The sequence below is a fragment of the Myxine glutinosa genome, chromosome 1 (assembly GCF_964187855.1).
Source record: "Myxine glutinosa chromosome 1, kmMyxGlut1.1, whole genome shotgun sequence".
Taxonomy (NCBI): Eukaryota; Metazoa; Chordata; class Myxini; order Myxiniformes; family Myxinidae; genus Myxine; species Myxine glutinosa.
The window spans coordinates 346,606,488-346,630,785 of NC_136261.1; the positions used below are offsets into that span (position 1 = coordinate 346,606,488).

General features: G+C 47.5%; 1 protein-coding gene across 2 annotated transcripts in view; it reads left to right on the top strand.

Moving 5' to 3' along the window:
- Positions 1–1,943: 1,943 nt before the first annotated feature.
- Positions 1,944–24,298, top strand: part of UBLCP1 (ubiquitin like domain containing CTD phosphatase 1) — a 76,671-nt gene continuing 54,316 nt past the window's right edge. The window contains exons 1-4 of one of the 2 annotated variants that reach the window (XM_068098436.2): positions 1,944–2,127; positions 7,535–7,709; positions 22,271–22,362; positions 22,444–22,529. In XM_068098436.2, the coding sequence (XP_067954537.1) occupies positions 7,556–7,709; positions 22,271–22,362; positions 22,444–22,529 (332 nt within the window). In that variant the 5' untranslated portion in view covers positions 1,944–2,127; positions 7,535–7,555. The remainder of the gene's footprint in view (positions 2,128–7,534; positions 7,710–22,270; positions 22,363–22,443; positions 22,530–24,298) is intronic. The other variant, XM_078769871.1, reaches the window with a different exon arrangement.

Here is a 24,298-nt window from a genome sequence, read left to right on the forward strand (position 1 = left end):
CGCTGAGCAGTGCCATAGGCACGTCGGCAGTGACGAACGACCACCGGAAAACCTGCCCTCCGAACCGCAGAGAAAGGCAGCATTTTCCATACGTGCGAATGGACGTACCGTTGGCAGCAAGCAGTGCGGGGCCCCGGCCCGCGGACTGCTTGTCGGACGTACCGGCGGGAACGACACTCACCTGCGCTCCTGTGTCGCACAGGTAACGGCGCCCGGATAAGGTGTCCGTGATGAACAGTAGGCTGTTTGCACGGCCGGCGCTCAGTGCCACTACCGAGGGCCGGCCCGGGCATTTCCCGACCTGCCGAATGTGCACGGCGGGCGACATTGCCGAGCCTTGTGGCGGAACTGGGCATGGAAAAAACACCAGGTTTGTGGCGAAGGCGGCGGAGGCCGCGGTTTTCTCCGCGGCGGCGGTGGTGGGCGGGGCGTGGCGGCGGACACGAAGTGCGCATCAGCCTCGAGATCCACGAGGTGTGGTGCATCAGCATCAGGGTCAGCCCCGAGAGCCGCGACGGCCACGCCAAAACTCGCCTGGGTGTCCAAAGCCGCGAAGAACCTGTCGGCCTCGGCAGCGAGAGCTCGGGGTTCCGTCGTCGCAGAACCGGCCAACGCGAGGCGGACTCGTGCCGGCATCTGGCGTCGAAATAACGCCCGGAATAGAGCGTTCGGGGTTTCGTCACCCATCAACGACAGCATATGGTCCATTCGGACCGACGGTCACGTGTCACCGAGCTCGGGGAGGTCCAGGAGGCGGTCGGCCCTAGCGTCCACCGTGAGGCCAAACGTGGCGAGGAGGAGATGCTTGATCACCTCGTACCTGCCGTCGGCCGGTGGGTTCCTCAGGACCGACACGACGCGGGCGGCCGTGCCGGGCCCGAGGGAGGCGACCACGTGGCAGTACCTGGTCTCGTCCACCGTGATGCCTCGAAGTCGGAACTGGGCTTCTGCCTGCAGGAACCAAACTTCGGCTTGCGTCTCCCAGAACTCGGGGAGTTTGATTTGGACCGCGTTGGTTGCCATTGCTGTGGCGGGTTCGGGTGGTCAGCGACAGCTGACCAGAACGTCGGAGCGTCACCAATGAAGCGCGGTGCTACGCGCGCTTACTTGTATAACAAGGAGGAAGCGGACAACGCGGTAAGTTCAAGAGTCTTTATAACAAGAGCTCAACTGTAGCACTGGCGCGCTCCGGGCTGCGCGCCCGGTGTATATCCCGCGGCCACGCCTACCCCTCGGGCGTGGCCGCCGCCCACTTGGTGCGCGGAATGATGCCCTCACGCCAGTGAGCTTTCGTGTCCGCCACACACCCATAATATAAACCACAGTGACAATGAAAAAAATATGGGATAAAAAGTTTCTCCAAACTGTCTCTATTTCTTGATTGTTATTTTTTTGTATTGGTGACTGTCCCTATTCACCCGTAAAACAGGGCGAATAGGGACAGCCATAAAAATCCTATTTATTCATATTTAACCCATATATGGGGTTAATAGGGACTATAACTTGCTTTTTTTAAAAACAAGAGAACACTTTCAACCCAAATATCAACAAATCAGTATGGTTATCAATTTTCAGCGAAAAAAGTTTCCGAACTTTTTTTCAGATTGTGTCCCAATTCACCTTCTTGTCCGTATCTCAAGGTGCCGTATTTGACGGTGCCGTATCTCAAGTTTTCTTTGTTGCTGTGCTTTATTGTGTGTGTATTGTTCGTTTTAATTTGAGAGGAGCATTGTTGTCGCTCCGCCGTTCATTGAATATAATACTCTTGCTTGGATTGAATGTTTGCGTGCACTATATATGTGTCATGGCAAAGCAGTGAGTGCCAGTGTTTCAACGTTCTTCTGAACTCCAATTCAGAGGTCTCTCTAAGTGCTCCGTTTAGTTAGGGTTCATGTTCACATTTTTAAAAAATTGTATAAGCTCAATAAATCCGAAAATGCTTTACATCCTGAAGGAAGCAAAATCGTGCGTTAATTTTACGACGATAACTTGCGGTGGTTGCTCGGGCGGCGCGGTGAAACCTTTTTATTTCCGTGTAATCACTCAGTTACTTTGGGCGTTTGACGTATATTAAAAAATTTATATTTCGTTCTCCGGGTCGGGATTAAAGGGAAACAAGGAAAGCAGGTGTGGTTATAAATGATCACTGTAATTTTGTAAGGAAGAATGAGTTAAAGTACATACCGGTTATTTTACAATGATGAAGATCTGCTTCCAAATCCAATCCATCTTTGTCATTGTGTCTCTCTTGATCATGATGTCATTCCACAGCGCTTCGTGAACGAATCTGTATTCCTAATTATGGTTTAAAATATTAATGAATGTTTTGGACAAATGAATGCATTTAATCTTCCAGGAGTCTCTTCATCGTTCATGAAAAAGCGAACTGGGAAGGTTACCTGTTTACTTTGTGTTTACACTCGGAGGTAACGCGAAGGAGTCACGTGATCTGAGGAACCCGGCGAGTTATCGCCGGCGCCCTCAACATATTACAAGTTCCTCCATTAACCGATAGAGGGCGTTAACGTCAGTGTCGTAGCCACGCCCCTTTAGTGATTGAACTAACTTGTTGCTGCACATAAAAGGAATAATTGTAATGAATGAATTAATTCTTTTTGGTTTATTTATTCGCACATGCTCATGTCGTTTTTATCTCTGACACCGATGGTGGACGGAGGTTGTGTTTTCACCCCTGTTTGTCTGTTTGTTTATCTGTGAGCAGGATATCTCTAAAAGTTATGGATGGATGGATTTGGATGAAACATGGTGGAGTAATGTGGCAATTTTTTTGGGGAAATTCAGAATGTTTTGTCACTGATCTACACATAATACCCCATAATGTCAAAGTGGAATTTATTTTTTAGAAATTTTTAGAAAAAAAAGAAATAAATGAAATACAGAAATGTATAATTTACATAAGTATTCAACCCCCTGAGCGAACACTTTGTAGAAGCGCCTTTGTCAGCGATTACAGCTTCGAGTCTTCGTGGGTATATCTGTATCAGCCTTGCACATCTGGATTTGGGGAGTTTCTCCCATTCTTCCTTGCAGATTTGCTCAAGCTCTGTCAAGTTGGAATGGGAGTGTTGGTGAACAGCAATCTTCAAGTCTTTCCACAGATTCCTAATGGGATACAAGTCTGGGCTTTGGCTGGGCCACTCAAGGACATTAACTTTCTTCTTCTGAAGCCATTCTAGTGTTGCTTTGGCTGTATGTTTGGGGTCATTGTCCTGTTGGAATGTGAATCTTCGCCACAGTCTAAGGTCTTTTATACTCTGAAGCAGGTTCTCCTCAAGGATTTGCCTGTATTTGGCTCCATTCATTGTTCCCTCTCTCCTTACAAGTCTCCCAGTCCCTGCCGCTGAAAAGCATCCCCACAGCATGATGCTGCCACTACCATGCTTCACGGTAGGGATGGTGTTACATGGGTGATGAGCTGTGCTCGGTTTCCGTCAGATGTAGCGCGTTGCATTCAGGTGAAAGAGTTAAATCGTCTAATCAGACCACAGACTCTCCAATAAACCTTAGATTTGCGAGGTGCTGCAGAGACTGTTGTCGGTCTGGCAGGTTCTCCCATTCTAGCCAAGGAACTCTGTAATTCTGTCAGAGTGGTCATTGGGGGGTTCCTCGTCACCTCCCTGACCAAGGTCTTTTAAATCTATAAAGGACGTATTGTTAAGAACGTGAGTATGTTTAAAGTACGTGTTTTACGAACTCGGTTTTTTCTATAAAGTACGGTGCATTCACAAAGTATTCAGACCCCTTCACTTTCTTCACATTTTGTTATGTTGCAGCCTTATGCTGAAATCGTTTATATTTATTTTTTCCCTCATCAATCTACACTCAATACCCCAGAATGACAAAGAGAAAACAGCATTTTAGAAAGTTTTGCAAATTTATTAAAAAGAAAAAACTGAAACATCACATTTACATAAGTATTCAGACCCTTTGCTATGACACTTGAAATTTAGCTCAGGTGCCTCCCATTTATCTTGATCATCTTTGAGACGTTTGTAAACCTTGATTGGAGTCCACCTGTGGTAAATTCAATTGATTGGACATGATTTGGAAAGGCACACACCTGTCTATATAAGGTCTCACAGCTGACAATGCATATCAGAGCAAAAACCAAGCCATGAGGTCGAAGGAACTGCCTGCAGAGCTCAGAGACAGGATTGTGTTAGATCTGGGGAAGCCGACAAAAAATTCTGCTGCATTGAAGGTTCCCAAGAGCACAGTGGCCTCCATAATTCTTAAATGGAAGAAGTTTAGAACAACCAGGACTCTTCCGAGAGCTGGCAGCCCGGCCAAACTGAGCAATCGGGGAAGAGGGGCCTTGGTAATAGAGGTGACCAAGAACCCGATGGTCACTCTGGCTGAGCTCCAGAGATCCTGTGTGGAGATGGGAGAAACTTACAGAAGGACAACCATCACTGCAACACTCCACCGATCTGGGCTTCATCGCAGAGTGGCCAGACGGAAGCCAAACAGTTCAATCTTGGTTTCATCAGACCACAGAATCTTGTTTCTCACAGTCTGAGAGTCCTTCAGGTGCTTTTTTGCAAACTCCAAGCGGGCTTTCATGTGTCTTTCACTGAGGAGAGGCTTCCGTCTCGCCTCTCTGCCATAAAGCCCAGATCGGTGGAGTCTGGGTGAAAGAGTGGTGGTTGTCCTTCTGGAAGTTTCTCCCATCTCCACACAGAATCTCTGGAGCTCAGCCAGAGTGACCATCGGGTTCTTGGTCACCTCTATTACCAAGGCCCTTCTCCCCCGATTGCTCAGTTTGGCCGGGTGGCCAGCTCTAGGAAGAGTCCTGGTTGTTCCAAACTTCTTCCATTTAAAAATTATGGAGGCCATTGTGCTCTTGGGAACCTTCAAGGCAGCAGAATTTTTTTTTTTTGTCGGCTTCCCCAGATCTGTGCCTCGACACAATCCTGTCTCTGAGCTCGGCAGGCAGTTCCTTCGACCTCATGGCTTGGATTTTGCTCTGATATGCATGGTCAGCTGTGAGACCATATATCGACAGGTGTGTGCCTTTCCAAATCATGTCCAATCAATTGAATTTACCACAGGTGGACTCCAATCAAGGTGTAGAAACATCTCAAAGATGATCAAGAGAAATGGGAGGCACCTGAGCTAAATTTCAAGTGTCATAGCAAAGGGTATGAATACTTATGTAAATGTGATATTTCAGTAAAAAAAAAAAAAAAAATTGCAAAACTTTCTAAAATCCTGTTTTCTCTTTGTCATTATGGGGTATTGAGTGCAGATTGATGAGGGAAAAAATGAATTTAAACGATTTCAGCATAAGGCTGCAACATAACAAAATGTGAAAAAAGTGAAGGGGTCTGAATACTTTCTGAATGCACTGTATGTATTATTAGAACGTGCATATGTGTAATAAATAAATACAATTGGAATGAGAATCTATCCAAGAATATCAAAAAGGTCTCTGAATAGTTTTTAAATAACAAATTTTCAATGAATTATTTAAAAAGATGAATAACAAATGAAGGTGAATAACAAATTTTGAAACACATTTTGAGTCTTTGAATAACAATTTTTCAGCCTTTGAATCACAATTTTTCAGTCTTTGAATAACAATTTTTCAGTCTTTGAATAACATCTACTTGATCATACACTACCGGTCAAAAGTTTTAGAACACCTCAGTTTTTCCAGTTTTTATTGAAATTTACACAGTTTAATGTCTCAATGTGCTCTGAAATTAAGCATAGAACAAATAAACAATTGGAGATAAAAAAGAAATCATCGAATCATTTTGTTTAACAAAGTTTAATTTAAAATTTTGACTCAGCAAAGTAGCCACCTTTTGCAGATATAACCGCCGAACAGACTCGTGGCATTCTTTCCACAATGGAAATCAAATATTGTTCGGGAAGTTCTGCCCAACACTTGCAGAAGTTCCCACAAATGTGTTGCACTTGTAGGTTGCTTTGCTTTCACCCTTCTGTCCAGTTCATCCCAAACCAGCTCGATGGGGTTTAAGTCTGGAGACTGTGCTGGCCATTCCATGATTTGAAGCCTACCGTCTTGTTCTTTTCCTCGAAGGTAGTTTTGACATAGCCTGGAGGTGTGTCATTATCTTGCTGTAGGATAAACTCCTGACCAACCGGGCGTATACCAGAGGGTATTGCATGGCACTGCAAAATGCTATGGTAGCCCTTTTGGTTCAGGGTGCCAGTCACTCTGTGCAAGTCGCCGACTCTGGATCCAGCAAAAGAACCCCAGACCATCACGCTTCCTCCTCCATATTTGACAGTTGGTGTCACACACTGAGGAACCATCCTTCTGTCTACTTGACGGCGTACAAAAACCCTGTGTGATGAACCAAAGATTTCAAATTTTGATTCATCGGTCCATAAGACCTTCTTCCAGTCTTCAGTAGTCCACTGGCGGTGCTTCATGGCCCTGGTAAGCCTATTTTTCTTATTTTGCCATCTTAGCAATGGCTTTCTTACTGCCACTCGACCTGTAAAACCTGCAGCTCGAAGTCTGCTCTTCACAGTTGAAACTGAGACTTGCTTACTTCGACCAGTGTTAAGCTGTGCGTGAAGCTGTTGTCCTGTGAGCCGCCTATCACGCAAGCTGTTGGCTCTCAGAAACGTGTCTTCTGATTCTGTTGTGGCTTTGGGTCTGCCAGACCTCTTCCTGTCAGAGTTTCCTCCAGTTTCCAATATACTACTTCCTGCAGTGCAATATTGTCCAAATAATGCTTCAGAGGGTGGAATAACAGTCTGTTCCAACACTGCTTTTATACAGACAGGGGATTTGTAATCAAGTAATCAACAGAGGTTGGGACACTTGTAGGAATTGTTTGCCTCAACTTTCAAGGCTTAATTTACTTACATTGCTGCAGAACAGCTGTAAGTTGTTAACCCATTAATTGCTCCCTGAAGAAGGACTTTTTTTTTTACAATACAACTGTGCAATTTACATCATTTTCCCGTTTTTGCTAACCTAAACTTTTTTTTTTACCTCGAGCAGTTTACTGCTTACCTTTGTACCGTTTCAGGTTATTCACTGGATATTAAACTGCGTAAATTTCAATAAAAACTGGAAAAATTGAGGTGTTCTAAAACTTTTGACCGGTAGTGTAAATGTTTATAAAGATGATAAGCAATTGAGATTATTTGGCTCATGCTTTTGCCTGAGTGTAGTGGTTCTCAACTGGTGGTCCATGGTGACTTTTTTCGGTGGTCCACAGGAACATTGTCCATTGAGAATCCAAAAATCTTTAAGTAAGAAATAAATTTCGAACCAAAATGGTTTTTGTTTTTGTTTTTTTTTTGTCTCAAAAAGGAGGTAGTCCACGAAATTTTTTCGATTGGCCTGGTGGTCCATGGACTGAAACGAGTTGACAACCACTGCCTAATGTTTGCTGTGACCTTACCCTTTGATTCCATTCGCCGTTTAATTCCACAATGTAAAAAAACAAAAACCTACATGAACCTTTGGCACTGCAGATAAACGATGATTGCACATTTGAGATCTATGAACTGCAACTTCCCTCAGTGGTGCAGATGTCGTGACGATATGGACGTGTCTGTCATCATCAAGTGGAATGGGCAGGAGTTTCCTATTTTGTGCCTTGGCGCTGAAGACACCATAGGGGAGCTGAAGGTGGTGGTGCAGAAGGCCACAGGAGTGCTGCCCCAACGACAGCGCCTGCTGGGCCTCAAGTATAAGGGTGAGCATTTTAGTATGTTGGAGGTGGCTTCGTGCTTACAAATTACACATGATTACACATGACTGATGTGGGTTTTTCAAGGGCCGATACCGATATTTAGAATTTTCGAGAGCAGGGGGGTTATATAATGGCAATTATATGCATCTGATTAAACAATTTAAAAATAAAAAATGAGAATTACACAAAATTGCTGAATTTAATTCAGCAAATTTAATTCAGCAAAATAACAAATTTATTTAACACATCATGTTATTCTTTCAGAAAGACAGAAAAGTAGAGTGCACTTGTGAACAGCAGCATTTCTTTCCAGTTAGTCTGCTACCCCTCATCTTTTTAATTTGGAATATGTACAAGACGAAAGCAAAAAAAAGTTGAGAAAACTTTGGAGACTTTTTGAAAATAAGTTTTGGGGAATATTTTTTGTGAACAGCATTTTCTTCAGTATGTGAGCACTGCACTCTACATCTTATCATACTAAAATACGCAATTTTGTGTCTGTCTGTCTTTTGTACATTTGTAAATTTGTACATTTGGCCGTTAGTCATTACTTATCCAATATCAACCACATTTAGCAGTGACTTCATTTTCCCCCTCCCCAAAGGGCTTTTTCTCCTTTGGCGAACTCAGCGTAAAGGGTATAAATAATGTTATGTCAGTAGGGTAGTGATATGTAGAGCCAGATAGATCTGAATAGGTAACGTGCTTCGTCTGTCGCGGTAAGGAATCTGACCTGAAATAAGTTTCATGTGTAGGCGTTTTGTCGGGTAAGAGTATACTTGTGAACATACCAGGATGTTCGAGTGATAAATAGAGTAGGGATTAAAAGATAAAGCCCTGTGTGTCACACCTGGTAGCTAAACCTTTGTCCCTTATGGCAATGCAGACCAACATAGACATTTAGACAGGTCCTTAGCGCAACATTAAATGATCCCCTTCCCTGACATGACGTTGGAAGACAAAGACGCAAAAGGAAACCAGACCAGGACACCGCCGCATGGCTGCCGCCACCTACACATCCGGCAGGCCTATCTACCTGGAATAGCACGCGCTATGACCATGGAACAGGGAATGAGTGCAGGGTCGGCGCGGTAGGCGCGAACCTCCAGCCAACGAGTCGGGGGAGGGCACTGATTGGGTGGCGCGCCAGGGCTGACGTCACCACCGTGGGAAGGTTATTTAAGGGAGCGCCGAACACCATTTTCTCTCTTGCGGTTCGTGCTCTTGGAGATCCAGCAGTTCGTAGCACGTCGGGTTTTTCTTGCTTGCGCAGCTTCCTCTTGCAGCACGTCCTTCCCTGGCTGTCGTGTGCGATCGGTGCTTCTGAAGCTTGGAGTGGTGTACGGACCTCGCGGGCATGGGCTCGCCCATCTGTGTGTGCTTGGAGCGGTGTTCGGTGCTGTGGTGCTGGAGCGAGGGACCTCGTGGGTGCATCGGGGCCGAACGGAGCTGTGTTGGACGGCAGCCAAAGACAAGACGAGGGACAGATAAGGCCGCACGCACCATTTTACATTTTACACGACGAGACAATTCTTTTCCTTTAATCCATTCCTGTGTCTGTTGTTGAGTCTGGTGTGCGGGATCCCGATTTAGGACATTTTATTACCGGCGCGTATTTCCCTGCCCCGCGATTCCTTGTAAATAAACCCTTGCATTATTTTCCCTTTCCACTCAAAATATTGTGTCGTTCGCTTGAGTTAATTCCACAGGTACGCGCTTCCGCCGCTTCTTCCTCTTCACTTCTTCCTCCCATCTTCCTCCCGTCTTCCTCCTGTCTTCCTCCTGTCTTCCTCCTGTCTTCCTCCTGTCTTCCTCCTGTTATAGCACAATCCGTGTTTGGTCGTCGCCTCCATTAAAGCCATTTCGGTCTTCCGCGGCCCCTGGTATTAACCGGAGGGATTCGCACGACAATAATTTATCGTGCCGATTTTACAAGGCCGCTATACCCAATCATCGATGGGTTTTTCCTCCTTAACAAACGCCACATTAAGGCTAATCGTGGCGTATTTCCAAGGCCTTTTCCAATACCAAAAAGAATAACAATTCGAAGCTGTCCGTTTTTTTTAGAAAAAAAAAAAAAAATTGTCCAAAAAAATTTTTCCCCGATTTTTTTTTTCGATTTTTTTTTCAAAAAGACGATTTTTCGAAGTTGTCCCGATCTTTCACGCACGCTCGAAATTAAGTAATTGTTCACAATTGTATTTTTGTCGAAACTGTATTTATCTTACGTGTGTGTACCTAAAGTGCATCCCTTGGAAGATTTATCGGTGTTGATCTTTCATCTATATATATAAAACACAGTTTGTGTGTGTGTAATGTTACCGATAGACTCCTAAACGGAGAGGCTCACGTGCTTGATATTTGGCATAGACATGGCCATTGAGCCTGGGAAGAACATGGCCGACCTAAAAAAAAAATATTTCATAATATTTTTTTACCATATTTTTACCTCAGCGCATTTCAGCGAGGAATATTATGCACGGAATCTGACCGGTGGCAGAGCAGCGCGCTGAATCGCTCAGAGCGATCACGTGATGTTCCTTGCCGCCATTAACTCAGTTACACGTTCGCACGTATTTCAGAGCGAAAAGCGATTGCGTTTTTTCACATTTCAGCGAGGAACATTGCCATTCACACCACATAGGTTTTTTTTTATTTCATCTTTACGAGATCCATATTTTTTATTCATATTTACCTCAGCGCATTTCAGCGAGGAATATTATACACGGAATCTGATCAGGTGGCAGAGCAGCGCGCTGATTCGCTCAGAGCGATCATGTGATGCTCCTTGCCACCATAAACTCACAGTTACACGTTCGCACGTAATTCACATGTTCAAAACAAACGAGATCCGCGAAGCGAGTTGGTCGAGTCGTGCTAACCAAGATGGCGACACGCCGGCTTCACTTTTCACAGAGTATGAGCGTTCTATATATTTTCAATTCAGTGCGCCCTACTCGCTCACGTACTTGATTTGTGGCATAGACATGGCCATTGGGCCTTCACGGTGTAATTTGTGCGAGGCTTTTGTCCGAGTGAGCTTGAGTTGAGAGGGCGAATGTACGGGTTGGGAATGTACGGGTCTCCCTTCCCCCATCTGGCAACGCCGGAACTGGAGGGCGTCACAGGATCGGTGAGTCTCCAAAATCCGCTTCGTGCTGTTGCGAAGATGCAGGACGATGTCGCGATTGTTGTGCTGCTCTCCGACCATGAGAACTGCAACGTCATTGTTGACTGGCCCTCCCCCTTCCCCCTTCCCCCTCCCCCCTCCGTCCTCCCCTCCCTTCCCCCTCCCCCCTCCGTCCTCCCCTCCCTTCCCCCTCCACCCTATCCCCTCCCCTTCTCCCCCTCCCCTCCCTTTTTCCCCCTCCCCCTCCCTTTTTCCCCCTCCCCCTCCCTTTTTCCCCCTCCCCCTCCCCTTTTCCCCTCCTCCTCCCTTTTTCCCCCTCCCCCTCCCTTTTCCCCCTCCCCCTCCCTTTTCCCCTCCCCCCTCCCCCTCCCCCTCCCACCCTCCCACTCCCCCTCCCACCCTCCCACTCCCCCTCCCACCCTCCCACTCCCCCTCCCCACTCCCCGCCCCCTCCCCCTCCCCCCTCCCCCCACCCTCCCCTCCCCCCACCCTCCCCTCCCCCCTCCCCCCACCCTCCTCACCCCCTCCCCCCACCCTCCCCTCCCCCCTCCCACCCCTCTCCCCCTCCCCCTCCCCCTCCCCCCCTCTTCTTCCCTCCCCCCTCTTCTCCCCTCCCCCCCTCTTCTCCCCTCCCCCCTCTTCTCCCCTCCCCCCTCTCCTCCCCTCCCCCCCGTTCCCCTCCCCTCCCCTTCCCCTTCCCCTCCCCTCCCCTTCCCCTTCCCCTCCCTTCCCCTTCCCCTCCCCTCCCCTTCCCCTTCCCCTCCCCTCCCCTTCCCCTTCCCCTCCCCTCCCCCGCCCAGCAATGCCAGGTATTTCTGCTACTACCTGTATATAATTATAGTCGAGTATTTTGTGCTGCGGTATTTTGTGGCCTTGTTCTTGAAGATTCCTACCTTCAGGCTTGTTTTCTCCCAATGGTCGATTGTGGTCCTTCTACTCTCGTTCTCTGTCTTTTCCCAGTCTTTTCGTGAAAAAAACAACAACAAAACATTTCTTTCTTTTCGTTCGTTCGTTCTGCGACCACGTGTTTCACCCCCATTTCACCCCCATTTTCACGCACCCCCTCCCCTCCCCCCCTCCCCCTACCCCATATCTGTTTCCAGATCCCCAGTCCCCAGATCCCCCAAAACGTCCCCAGATCTGTTTTGCCCTGTTCCTTTTGCTGACACCTTATCCCCTGTTCACATGACTCGTGGTTGTCCCTCGAGGCTCCCTCTCCCCGTTGGTATTTTTGTGAATATTAGATTGTTCTTCACGGTTCTCTTTAAATATATTTTCTTTCCTGGAGGTCCTTGCAGTGTCCATGTGTTTTATACCTCTCCCACCTCCCCCCAAGCCCTCTCCCTCCCACAGTTCTCTCGATGTCCCTGCTCTCAGGTGTTGTGTTTGTGTCCTTCGCCCTCTCTCCCCATCTTGTCTGCCGCTCCCCTTGTTTTGTGTTTTGTGTGTTGGTTTGTGTCGGTTTGACTTTTTGTGTGATTGTTGTTGGCTCTTTCACGAGCCTCGATCTTGTATACAAAAAAAACAAACAAACAAAAAAACAAAAATAATAATAATAGCATATTATATTAATGTTATTACAAAACAATATCCCCCCTTCCCAAGGGTTTTTTTATGACGTGCGATATTGCCCCCCACCCTCCTCTCCCCGACACCCTTACGGAAGTAAATTTTAACATAGAGAATTTAGAATGGTGAGGCACGATATGCTGCTTTCAATGACGTAATCAAACATATTGTTACGGACACGACTTTGATGTTATGGTGGGCCGAGCGGAATGGCCGCCGTGTTCGCACAAGTTACCCGATTATACTCGAACCTTGGCCGAGTCGCGCTACGCTAAATCAATTGAGGAAAGGACACAACGGCTGGGTTTAAAATGACACGACACCAGGGGTACGGTTCTCAAGACCTCCGGAGGAGGTTATAATATTGCGGAAGGTTAGATTACAAAGACAAGAGAGACAGCATAGAAAGGTGGGCACTTAGACACACTTATCTTAATTCCCGACAGACCACAGATAAACGGGACAAAACTGACTCACACGGGGATTGATGGCAAGGAGGGGCAGGTATTCGATGGCTCAAGGTGCACCTTGGCTCAGGGGCAGAATCGACCCGGTCCGGTCCAAAGATGCGGGGAGGTCGCTCAGCGCTCGGAGGTCGCGACTTGTCTTTCCAAGCTGGGGGCGCATCTGACCTCACGTCCGGTAAGTGGCTGCGCATATCCGGCGGGGAGTGACACGCCCTCGGCTCGTTAGCTCCGCCCCAGATGGAATCGGCCCGCCGCTTCTCACTGGCTGCGGGGGGTTACCGGGCTCCGCCCCTGACGAGGAGCTGACAGCCAGCCCCTTCGTGGTAACCCCGTGGAGCGCATGGGCAATGGCGGCTAACCAAGCCGGAGTGAGGACGCACACTCCCCGCGCCGCGCCGCGCCGCCCCCCTCTGTTGTTGTAGTTGTTGTTGTTGTTGTTGTTGTTGCATGGGGAAGATGGGAGGAGGTATGGGGAGGTCCTAAACTCACTACTGGTGCCATACAATCACATTCTGGTGCAACGAAGAGTCAGAATTAATGGAAACGAGTCCTTAACTGACATAGACTAAGAATAACTAGCAAGATGTCCGAAAGTTGTCTACGTGAGATGCGGTGGACCTGGGTACGACATTTAATGGGGGAAAAAGGGGAAGGTCGGTTCTACAGAGTGTTGTTTACAGACAATGGGACTAGGGAATGGGGGATTGGGGATAGTTGGGGAGTATTGGGGAAATAGGGGAATATTTACAAGCGGATATGGAGGCCAAATCCCATATCCGCAACATTGCACCCTTCTCTACCCTCGGGGCGTCCCGACCCGATAAATTTTTACCTATTTTAGTGTGGCACTCAGATGTAGTTCCCTCTACTATTAACTCTACCCTGAGTGCGACAGTTTTACAGATATTCACAAACGAGTAAATATGTCCCCCTGCGACGTTGCACCCTTCTCCTCACAGAAACACACCCACAGGATAACCGAATTGCGGAAAGAATTCGCAAACTAAACATACAGCCGGTAGGGAGCATTATTTACAAGACTACGCTGATATTTACACTACGATCCAGGACCTGTTTTTGGAGGAACACATGCAGATGTTATGCATAGAGAGAGCACGCATGCCAGCATCGATACACCAACCCACGAGTGCTCTGTGGCCTTACGGCCTTTAATAATGTGCAGAGCACCCCTTCCAAACACCAAAAGCACCACCCCAAGCACCAATCGGTGCAGTCACCATTGTTCATTAAAATAAAAACAACAACCCCTAACCCTGCAGGTGTCTCTTGCTCTTCGTGTGGTGCACTTGGCCTTCTTGCTTCCCTAGAAATAAAGAAAGGCGCCAACCGCGTCCATTTCTTTATTGTGGCCGTCAAGGGGGCCAACTATTAGTGGTTCACCTGTTTGGCATAGGTGCCACGTTGACCCAGAGGTCCATCAATGGGTGGTGCTTGGCCGCAAAAGAACTGCGGTCCATTGTGGGTGGCCACCAAAATTGCGGTCCATATGGTGTATCGATCCAGGCAGCAAGCAGCGAAAGTGCAGGCCCACAACTGCGGAGCCGGCACCTCTCTCTCCTCTCTCTCTGCCCCAAAGCCAGATCCTCGGAGGTGGGAGACAAAAGAAGAAGACAAGTGAGTAAGGTGGTAAGGGCGCAAAAGTGCACGCAATGTAAGGTAATGCACACTGGGGGCACATGGGAACCAGGTGAGACAGGTACGTTCCTACCGTACGCCCCCCCCCCCCCACCAGGTAACCTACATGGCCCCTCCCTTACCCCTTACTGTATCCACAAAACACAACACTACCCATAAACATCTATTTTACCAATCAACAAACGTCCCTACTGTCTTCCCCGTTCCTCCCATAAACCAAATTCGTCTTCTCTCCCTCCTAACCAATCAAATTTGCCATTTTCAACTCTCATCAAAATTTGCCATCTCCAACTGAACATCAAAATTTGCCATTACCAATTCATCATCAGTCCCTCCTAAGGAGGGAGAGATGGAATCACCCCAATGTCTCATCCACGTCGTGATGCGTCTCACAAATCCAACAGCAATTCTCCTTCCTGCAACACAAACAAAGAAAACACAGGTGTGGAGTCATCATCATCACCTCAGGTAAGTGGCTGCGTATGGTGCGACAGGTTCATCAATCCTAACTATTTCCTAAATGACTTTAACAACTTTACATTACCCGGGGTCTTTCTCCTGCCAAACCATTGGCCCTCTTACACTATGGGTTCTAAAAACCAATTCCCATTGAGCAAACTGTGGTGCTTTTCAATTTGGGGTCTCACTCCCCTGATTCATCTCCCGGTGCCCTCGCACAATTTCTGAGCTGTGGCGTGTACCTCTCCCAGCGGGTCTACCCACCTGCACACCTCCACCACTGCAGTTGCCTCCGAGCTTACCTGCTCCTTACCCTAACCTAACTACCTGGGGAAGGCCCTCTGGCGCTCTCCCCACTCGGTGCCCTCTCTGGCACTGGGCTGCCCGATCCACACCCGGGATCCTCAGGCACCCTCTGACACGAACGGCTCCCAGAGCCCACCTGCGGCCTCACCTGGCCGACATCCTCACAGTGGTGGAGTGCCCAACCAACTACACACACTAACAGGCTACACGCCCAGCCATTTCCACAACACTAATGCACCCATCCACAACACCATTCTGCAACCGCACCACAAATGCCAATATCCAACCACAATTTACCTATTCCCTCTACCTAACACTTACACTACCCGCCCCGGGTACTCGTGAAAGGGGTCCACTCTTCCCCCATCCACACCTTCGCACCATGCACACCACTCCGTACCACTTACTCCAACTCTCTCCACACACCTGTACCTGCACACCTGTGCTCTCACACCTGGTGCCACCTGCACCCTTCTCTCCCCAAGCGCATTCGCGCTGATCCACACACTCACTACTCATACACTGCTCCACACACCTGTCCAGCTCTCACACAGCATCATCTCAGCTAACTACTCCCCCCGGAAACTTGCGCTTCCCAGTCGTCCCTTTAAACTATTGCGCTCCCTCGTCATTATCATCCACACTAAACTACCTGCGTCCCCACTACAGGTATCAGTCACTAACTAAACTTAACGTTACCTAATGTCATCTTCTAGGTCCCTACACAGAATATCCTAACCCACCCGGGCTAGTTTTCACTGCCATACACCCCATAAGCTATTGCTCCTTTGCCCCCCTATCTTTTGTGAGGGATGACAGAGTTGCCATCCTACTACATCGGGCATCTCCCACTACCAATTTTGCACATCAAATTTCAACAAATCAAAAATTTGCCAATCACTACCCATCATCTGCCAATCACTACTGCCAATCCCTTGCCAATCATCAAATTTTGTTTTTCTCTAATTTTGGGGCCAAAACACTATCCTCATCACACAGTCTACTCACTAATGCCTCTCGGTGCACCAATTCCTGTCCAAAGCCCGGCTTCGTAAAGCCAAGCAATGGATGCTGGTTGTTTTGTGCCGGCGGCTGGATGCGTCCGGCATTCGGGGCAGGGACGGGGGCTTACTCGGGCCGAGATCCCACGCACCACCTCGGCGTGGAGCCATCCAATGTCCCGATCTCGACCTGCCGGCACGTCTCAACAAAACGTGGTCGCCATGACGACCCTTCCTATCCAGCTGCCCGCTCCGCCTAGTGGAGCACGGACGCGGCCGTTCAAAGTGAGGCCCGGCACGCACCGAGGGCCCGATTCGGCTAAAAGTCGACCTAACCGCTGCTCCGTTTAACGTCGATGCTTCACCTGCATGCTTACACCCCGCAGCCCGTTCCTTGCTCACACATCCAGCCGTCTCCATGCTCCTCGTCGTACCTTTCCTTACACACCCAGGTACCCTCATTCCACTCACAGCCTTGGTCACACACCTGACCACCGAACACTTTGGCACACATTCGTTGGTCGCACACCTCACCAACACACCTCTTCGCGCCCCCTCCTCTGTCACCTCCTCTGTGACAATCACAGGTGTGCTCTCATTCGCACACCCAACCACGTGCCTCACCACCAACTCCAGCGTGCATTCCCACTCACGCTCTATCATTCCAGGTGTACATCCTCGCTCACCTGTCACAACCAACTCACTCTCCTTGTCACTCTCACTACTCTCACCTCCATTCTTGACAGCGCACTCACCCTTACTCATGCACCCGTCCGTTACACACCTCTCTCGCGCACTCTTGCGCACACTCTCCCGTCACACCCTCTGTAACACTCACCACACCGTGCTTCCATGTGCTCCCTCGCACACGCGCTACGACCGACTCACTCTCGCCAGCACCCTCACTCCTTGGCACGCACTTTGTCCTCACACACCCCAGAGTCGGACTTTCTCGCACACCCCCTTTTTCGCACACCAGACCTGTCGCACACTTCACCAACGGCCTCTCACGAACACCCGAGTCCATCTCGACCCCCAAGCTTCTTAAATCCCCTGGCGCATCATACGCACGACCATATTGGTCACCACTTACATCGGGTCCTCTTCCTCTTCGCTTCTCCTCCATCACCTGCGAATCCCTCATCCGGTTAATGAGCACATCATCACGATCCAAACACAGACTTTGGACCAATTCTTTTATCTCCTCTTTTATCTCTTTCTTATCCCCTCTCCGTCGCTTCTTAATTTCGCTCACCCCTTCTTCCACTTCTTCTAATTTCTGCTTCACCTCTTTTATTCCCCGGTACGTCTCCTCAAGCTCGTCCTCCAAGGCTACCTTGACCGTTTCCATGTGCGTCCTCACCTGCCGGTCCTTCGTCTCCATTACCTCTATCACCTCGTCCAACCTCGTTGTCAGTCCCTCACGTACCATCTGACATTCCCTCTTCGTCGCTACCAAGTCATTTTTTAGGTCATTTTGTGTCGCTTTTAACCCTCCTATTACCGCTGTGTTCTTCTTTACCTGGTCTGTTAGTTCTTTTTGTCCCTCTGTCAGTTGTTCTACTTCCTGCATCAGGTCCTCTATGCCCCCTTGTAACTTTACAGTCCCCTTTCTCACCTCCTTCTCCATGTGCTCCTGACAGTGCCTCACCTCCTCGCGCACTCCTCCGACCTCCTCACTCACACCTCTTCTGATCCCCTCTCCCATCACTTGCATCTTCTGCCCAGATGCCACCCTCATCTGCTCCATTTCCTCCCTGTGAGCATCCAGTTTGGTCTCTACCCCCATTCTGACCCCCTCTATCTGCTGCCCCATTTGTTTAACTTCCCTTTCCGCTTGGTCCCTCATGTCCCTCAATTTGCCTTCCATCCTGTTTTCTAACCCCTCTAACCCCTTTTGCATCCCTTCCATTTGATTCTCTTGAGCGGCCATTCTGTTTTCTACCCCCATTAACCCATTTCTCACCTCTTTTATCCCGTTGTCTAACCCCTCAAAATTATTGTCTAACTTCCCAAATTTCTTGTCTAACTCCTCAAAATTATTGTCTAACCCCTCACTGGTACCCCTCGCTTCGTCCCTCATTACCCCCATTTGGCCCTCCAATCGCTCACCCTGAGCATCCATCCGGTTCCCCATTACCCCCATTTGGTTTCCCATTACCCCCATTTGGTTTCCCAACCGCTCACTATCAGTCCTCATTCCCACCATTTGGTCTCCCATTTGTTCCATAAGGGCCTTCATTTGCAGGAGGAAAAGGTTCGAATCCACCAGCGGCGCTACCACGGTCGCGGGCGCGGTCGCCGTGGCCATGTGCGAGGCGCCGTTTTGTGCGTCTGCTACCCTCGCTGCTTCGCTCTCCTCACGTCCCTCAATTTGGTCCTGGACCGACCCTGCCTCACTCTCCTCTACCGGAACCCAGCCGACTTGGTCTGCCATAGCGCGACTTTCAAAATTCGGGTTTTTATTTTCGTAAAACAAAATCAAATTTTGCCGTTATAATTTCGAGCGCGGGAAACGCGCTCCGGATCGAATTCTACTTCCCAACACCAAAATGTTACCCTAATGGTACAATTGGTGTTCCAAAATTTGGGCCTAATAAATTTAGTCCCAGGTCCGAATCCGACACTCCTGACACCAATTGTTACGGACACGACTTTGATGTTATGGTGGGCCGAGCGGAATGGCCGCCGTGTTCGCACAAGTTACCCGATTATACTCGAACCTTGGCCGAGTCGCGCTACGCTAAATCAATTGAGGAAAGGACACAACGGCTGGGTTTAAAATGACACGACACCAGGGGTACGGTTCTCAAGACCTCCGGAGGAGGTTATAATATTGCGGAAGGTTAGATTACAAAGACAAGAGAGACAGCATAGAAAGGTGGGCACTTAGACACACTTATCTTAATTCCCGACAGACCACAGATAAACGGGACAAAACTGACTCACACGGGGATTGATGGCAAGGAGGGGCAGGTATTCGATGGCTCAAGGTGCACCTTGGCTCAGGGGCAGAATCGACCCGGTCCGGTCCAAAGATGCGGGGAGGTCGCTCAGCGCTCGGAGGTCGCGACTTGTCTTTCCAAGCTGGGGGCGCATCTGACCTCACGTCCGGTAAGTGGCTGCGCATATCCGGCGGGGAGTGACACGCCCTCGGCTCGTTAGCTCCGCCCCAGATGGAATCGGCCCGCCGCTTCTCACTGGCTGCGGGGGGTTACCGGGCTCCGCCCCTGACGAGCTGACAGCCAGCCCCTTCGTGGTAACCCCGTGGAGCGCATGGGCAATGGCGGCTAACCAAGCCGGAGTGAGGACGCACACTCCCCGCGCCGCGCCGCGCCGCCCCCCTCTGTTGTTGTAGTTGTTGTTGTAGTTGTTGTTGTTGTTGTTGCATGGGGAAGATGGGAGGAGGTATGGGGAGGTCCTAAACTCACTACTGGTGCCATACAATCACATTCTGGTGCAACGAAGAGTCAGAATTAATGGAAACGAGTCCTTAACTGACATAGACTAAGAATAACTAGCAAGATGTCCGAAAGTTGTCTACGTGAGATGCGGTGGACCTGGGTACGACATTTAATGGGGGAAAAAGGGGAAGGTCGGTTCTACAGAGTGTTGTTTACAGACAATGGGACTAGGGAATGGGGGATTGGGGATAGTTGGGGAGTATTGGGGAAATAGGGGAATATTTACAAGCGGATATGGAGGCCAAATCCCATATCCGCAACAATATTATAATGTTGTTTTAAGGTGTATAAATTACTTGTTTTGCCGTTTTTACAAGTGAGCTATCCCCTCTCCCCAAGGGATATTTCCTTCTTGGACAAGCACCATGTTAAGGCTTATCGTGACGTTTTTCCAAGGGTGTTTCCAATAACAAAAGTAAAAACAACAATAATGATTAAAGCAGAATAGTTTTTTTTGTTTGTTTTTTGTATACAGAATCGAGGCTCGTGTAAGAGAGCTAACACATTGAACATGAAAACGTGCACAGACACACAAAACATGCAATGAAGGGAGCGGGAGACAAGAGGGGGAGAGAGAGGGAAGCACACAAGCACAACAACAGTAGAGAACAGGGACGTCGGTAGATCTGTGGAAGGGGGAGGGCTGGGAGGAGGAAGGGGGGAGGAGCGAGGGGGTCCACGGTACAAAACAAATGAACACTTATAGGAACCCCAGGAAAGAAGCTGGGGATTGAAAGAGGTGGATTTGAGGTGTTTTAACGGGGATAGAAAAGATCAAGGTTTTGGATGGGGGATAAGAGATGGTGGTGAACAGCTGTTTTAAAGACCTGGAGGGAGGAGAGGGATTGAAGAGAGTGTGGGAGTTTGTTCCAGAGGTGGGAGAAAAGAGGAATGAAGGAGTTAAGGTGAGCAGAAAAGTGAAGTTAATGAAGTGAAGATGAAGAATGAATGAATGAATGAATGATCGTTTTAAGGCCATTTTCCCCCGCTAGAGCGGTGGTTAGCCTTGCGGGCCCCATGACAATCATGGTTCCCTGTCTGAGGCGGTTTATTATGGCCGGATGCCCTTCCTGACTCCAACCCTTGGTTGCCTCTTATGATGCGCAGGGATACGGTGTACCTATTCTAAATCGGGGTACACACCGGGGAAGTGAAGATGAAGGTTATTACAAAACAATATCCTCCCCCCACCACCCCTAAGAGGTTTTTGTGACGTGCGATATTGTCCCCAACACCCTTACGAAAGTAAATTTTATTATCGGGAGTTAAAAAGATTATAAACCACAAACAAGTATGATTACCCTTTACCGCTACTGCTCTGTAGCACTATACTGAAAGAAATTTGGAGGAATCCCTGAATTCTTAAGGCATTTTATGCTTATTGTGTCCACCACAGATGAACAGACCAGAACCTAGATATACTGTGATCTATATATCCCAGAGAGGATAATAACATGACCCTTCCTGCCGCTTCCATGGAGCGTTGGTGTCCTGGTTGTTAAAAAAGTCCAAAATCTTTTGATTACTGGACTTTTATCCTGAAAACCAGCAACCATTTGGTCATTAAGCTGCCTCACATCACAAAAAGTAAAGTTTATTATTATTATTATTTTAAATATCAAAAGTAAAGTTTAATAATATTTTTTATAGAATTTTTTACATTTTTTATTATTATATCGCCCATCATCGGCCGATGCTGGACACCTCAAAATGCCAGGTGCCGGCCGATTATATCGGCTGGCTCGATATATCGGTCTACCACTAATCCAAATGTTTTATTTTATTATTATTATTTTTTCTTTCATCATCTGGTTATGCAACGACAGTTTGGTGAAGAATCTGAAGGTGGACTGTCTTGTTTCCCAAAGAAAACCTTGGTGGATCCAGCAACCATAGGTCTTTAAATATTTGGTGCAAAATGTCCTTTGTTTGTTTGTGAGCAGGTTATCTGAAAAGTCGTGGACGCATTCGGACAAAATTCGGTGTAAAGGTTGGGTGTGTGACGTGGACGAAATGATTAGATTTTGGTGAAGATCCAGATCCGGATACAAGAGGTTTTTTTAAATTCCCCAAGCGATTCTTCATTATTGAGAGATGGGACCAAAAATGATATACAGTGTAGCACGACATCTCAAAACGTTGTGGACGGACTATGACAAAACATAGTGGAGGAGTTGGTTTGGTGACAAAAACAAGCCGATTTGATTTCTGTTAAGATCCGGATGCATATCCGGCCTATCAATGGGATACAAAACGTAAACTGTTCAGCCTGGCGGAGGTAAGCACGCTACATAGTGCTGTTCTAGTTGCAGATGGAAATGTATTTTGCGCTTGCTCCTCAAAATGTCTGAGCATTGATGTGTCATTCATTGTTTCTTACATCACACCAAATATACCTTATTACTGTAAACCCAGAGAATTAGGAAGCCATGATTGTATATGGTTGTGTAACTTCTTGGGAGTAACTCTTCAGTCTGTCTATAAAGATTCCAATTTTGTTTTTTTCCTTTAGGTAAGGTTGCAGAGGATGATGTAAAGTTGGGCCTTCTTAAACTGAAGCCAAACATGAAAGTGATGATGATGGGCAGTCGTGAAGAGAGCCTGGTGAGCTATAAGGAACGATGTCGTAATTATTATGATAGGAATTTGTTCGGTGTATCATACCATGTTGTGTTGTTTTCATAGGAGGAAGTGTTGGCACCACCTCCTCAAGATGATGATGTCATCAATGACTTTGATATTGAAGAGGAGGTCATTGAAGTAGAGAAACGGTGAGTGTGTGAGATTAGAAGGTAGAACGTGTATCTGTAGCATTGCTCGGACTGGGAGTTTGCAGACATTGCTCACCGGATCACAAGTAGTATATATACTGGTTGCACCATTGACGTTGATTATTTAGTCCATGGGTATTGGACCAGGATTCATTTACGAGAGTGACCCACTGGTTGAATCATTACTGAAGTAGTGCTGTGCTGTCGACAGAGTGCCTGCCCCTTGTCGGTTAGACCAGGAATTTGTGAATCATCTTTGGTTATAAAGAGTACTCGACAAATATTTGTGGAAAGACACAGTGGGATCTTTAACTCCGCCAGTAAATGCCAGCAGATAATTTGATGCCCCTCTGAAAGATGGCTCACTCAGTGCAATGTGTATTGCCTGTGAAGCAATAGTGGCATTTTATAGTTTGGTCTTTGGGAATATGGGACTTTTGAAATGACGAATTAATGCTAATGCGACCTTTCACATATGTGGGCTAAATGTGGGTTTACAGTGACTCACTTCTGCTAGTGTGGGCACTTTTAACCTGCCGTTGCTCGGGCTAAATCTGCAAGTCAAATACTCTTTTAAACACAGCTTTCAACATTTAAATGAAAGATTATCAATTTCAAAATGATTAACCATGATGGGTGTTCCTGGATATAAATCGGACTCACGAACATAGAGGAAATACGGGAAATATCCGTGCATGAGAGGTGTCAAGTTTCTACCATTTCCTGTTAATACAAGCGAGTGGTGGCAATAGATCACACACACACACACACACACACACACACACACACACACACACACACACACACACACACACACACACACACACACACACACACCTCCTTTTATCAATAGATGTACACACACAGTTCTCCTTTTACCAATAGATGCACACACATAGTTCTCCTTTTACCAATAGATGCAAAAATCTAGTATAATTTCTCTTGTGGCTCCAGAAACAAACAACAAATCTGGGCAGTAGAGGGAAGAGTGGGAAATATTTGGCCCCATATTTGCGTTGGGTGGTGGGGGGGAGGTACAACCACTGCAAAGAGGGATCCCTGGTAGTTGCACTGTGTTGTGTTGTTTGGTTTGGGGATCTCGGCAAACCCAAAGCAAAACGAATGCTGTACCTGGTGTTTGGTCTAACGTGGTCCTTTCCCATTTTGGATGCCACAGGCTTGAACAAAACATTGTGTATATTTGAGACAAAATTCTCTCTGCACAGACTTTTGTTAATTTTGTCTCTGCCAACACATGCAAACATTTTGCAGAAAGGGACATTTTTGAATATGCACCCGACTGAACACGGACTTCACCAAACTTTGGACTTTTCCACGTTTGTACTGCATGTCTGCTTGTCTGTTTGACATTATGTTTGGGCAGTGGGATCCATTATTAAAAGAACAAGTACAAAAAGTTTTAATTAAAACAAAAGCCGCGTCGATGTTACACAATGCCTAGATGCAGCTGTGCCTATAACGTCGATGTTATAGGCACAGGACATTCCTATTGATTCGATTACTTGATGTTATTTTTGTGCAAAGTGAAAATATATCTCGGCAATTTCCCATGTGTGGCGACAAATTTTTAATATATCTCGGCATTTTCCCGTCTGTTATTTCAGGCGGTGTATGACTGACCATGCCGCGATTTAAAAAAAATATATCTTGGCAATTTCCCGTATGTGGCGACACGTGAACGAAGCTATGCTCCTCTCTCCACATTATTGTGACGACGTATAAATTAAATATTTCATCGTGACGATTGT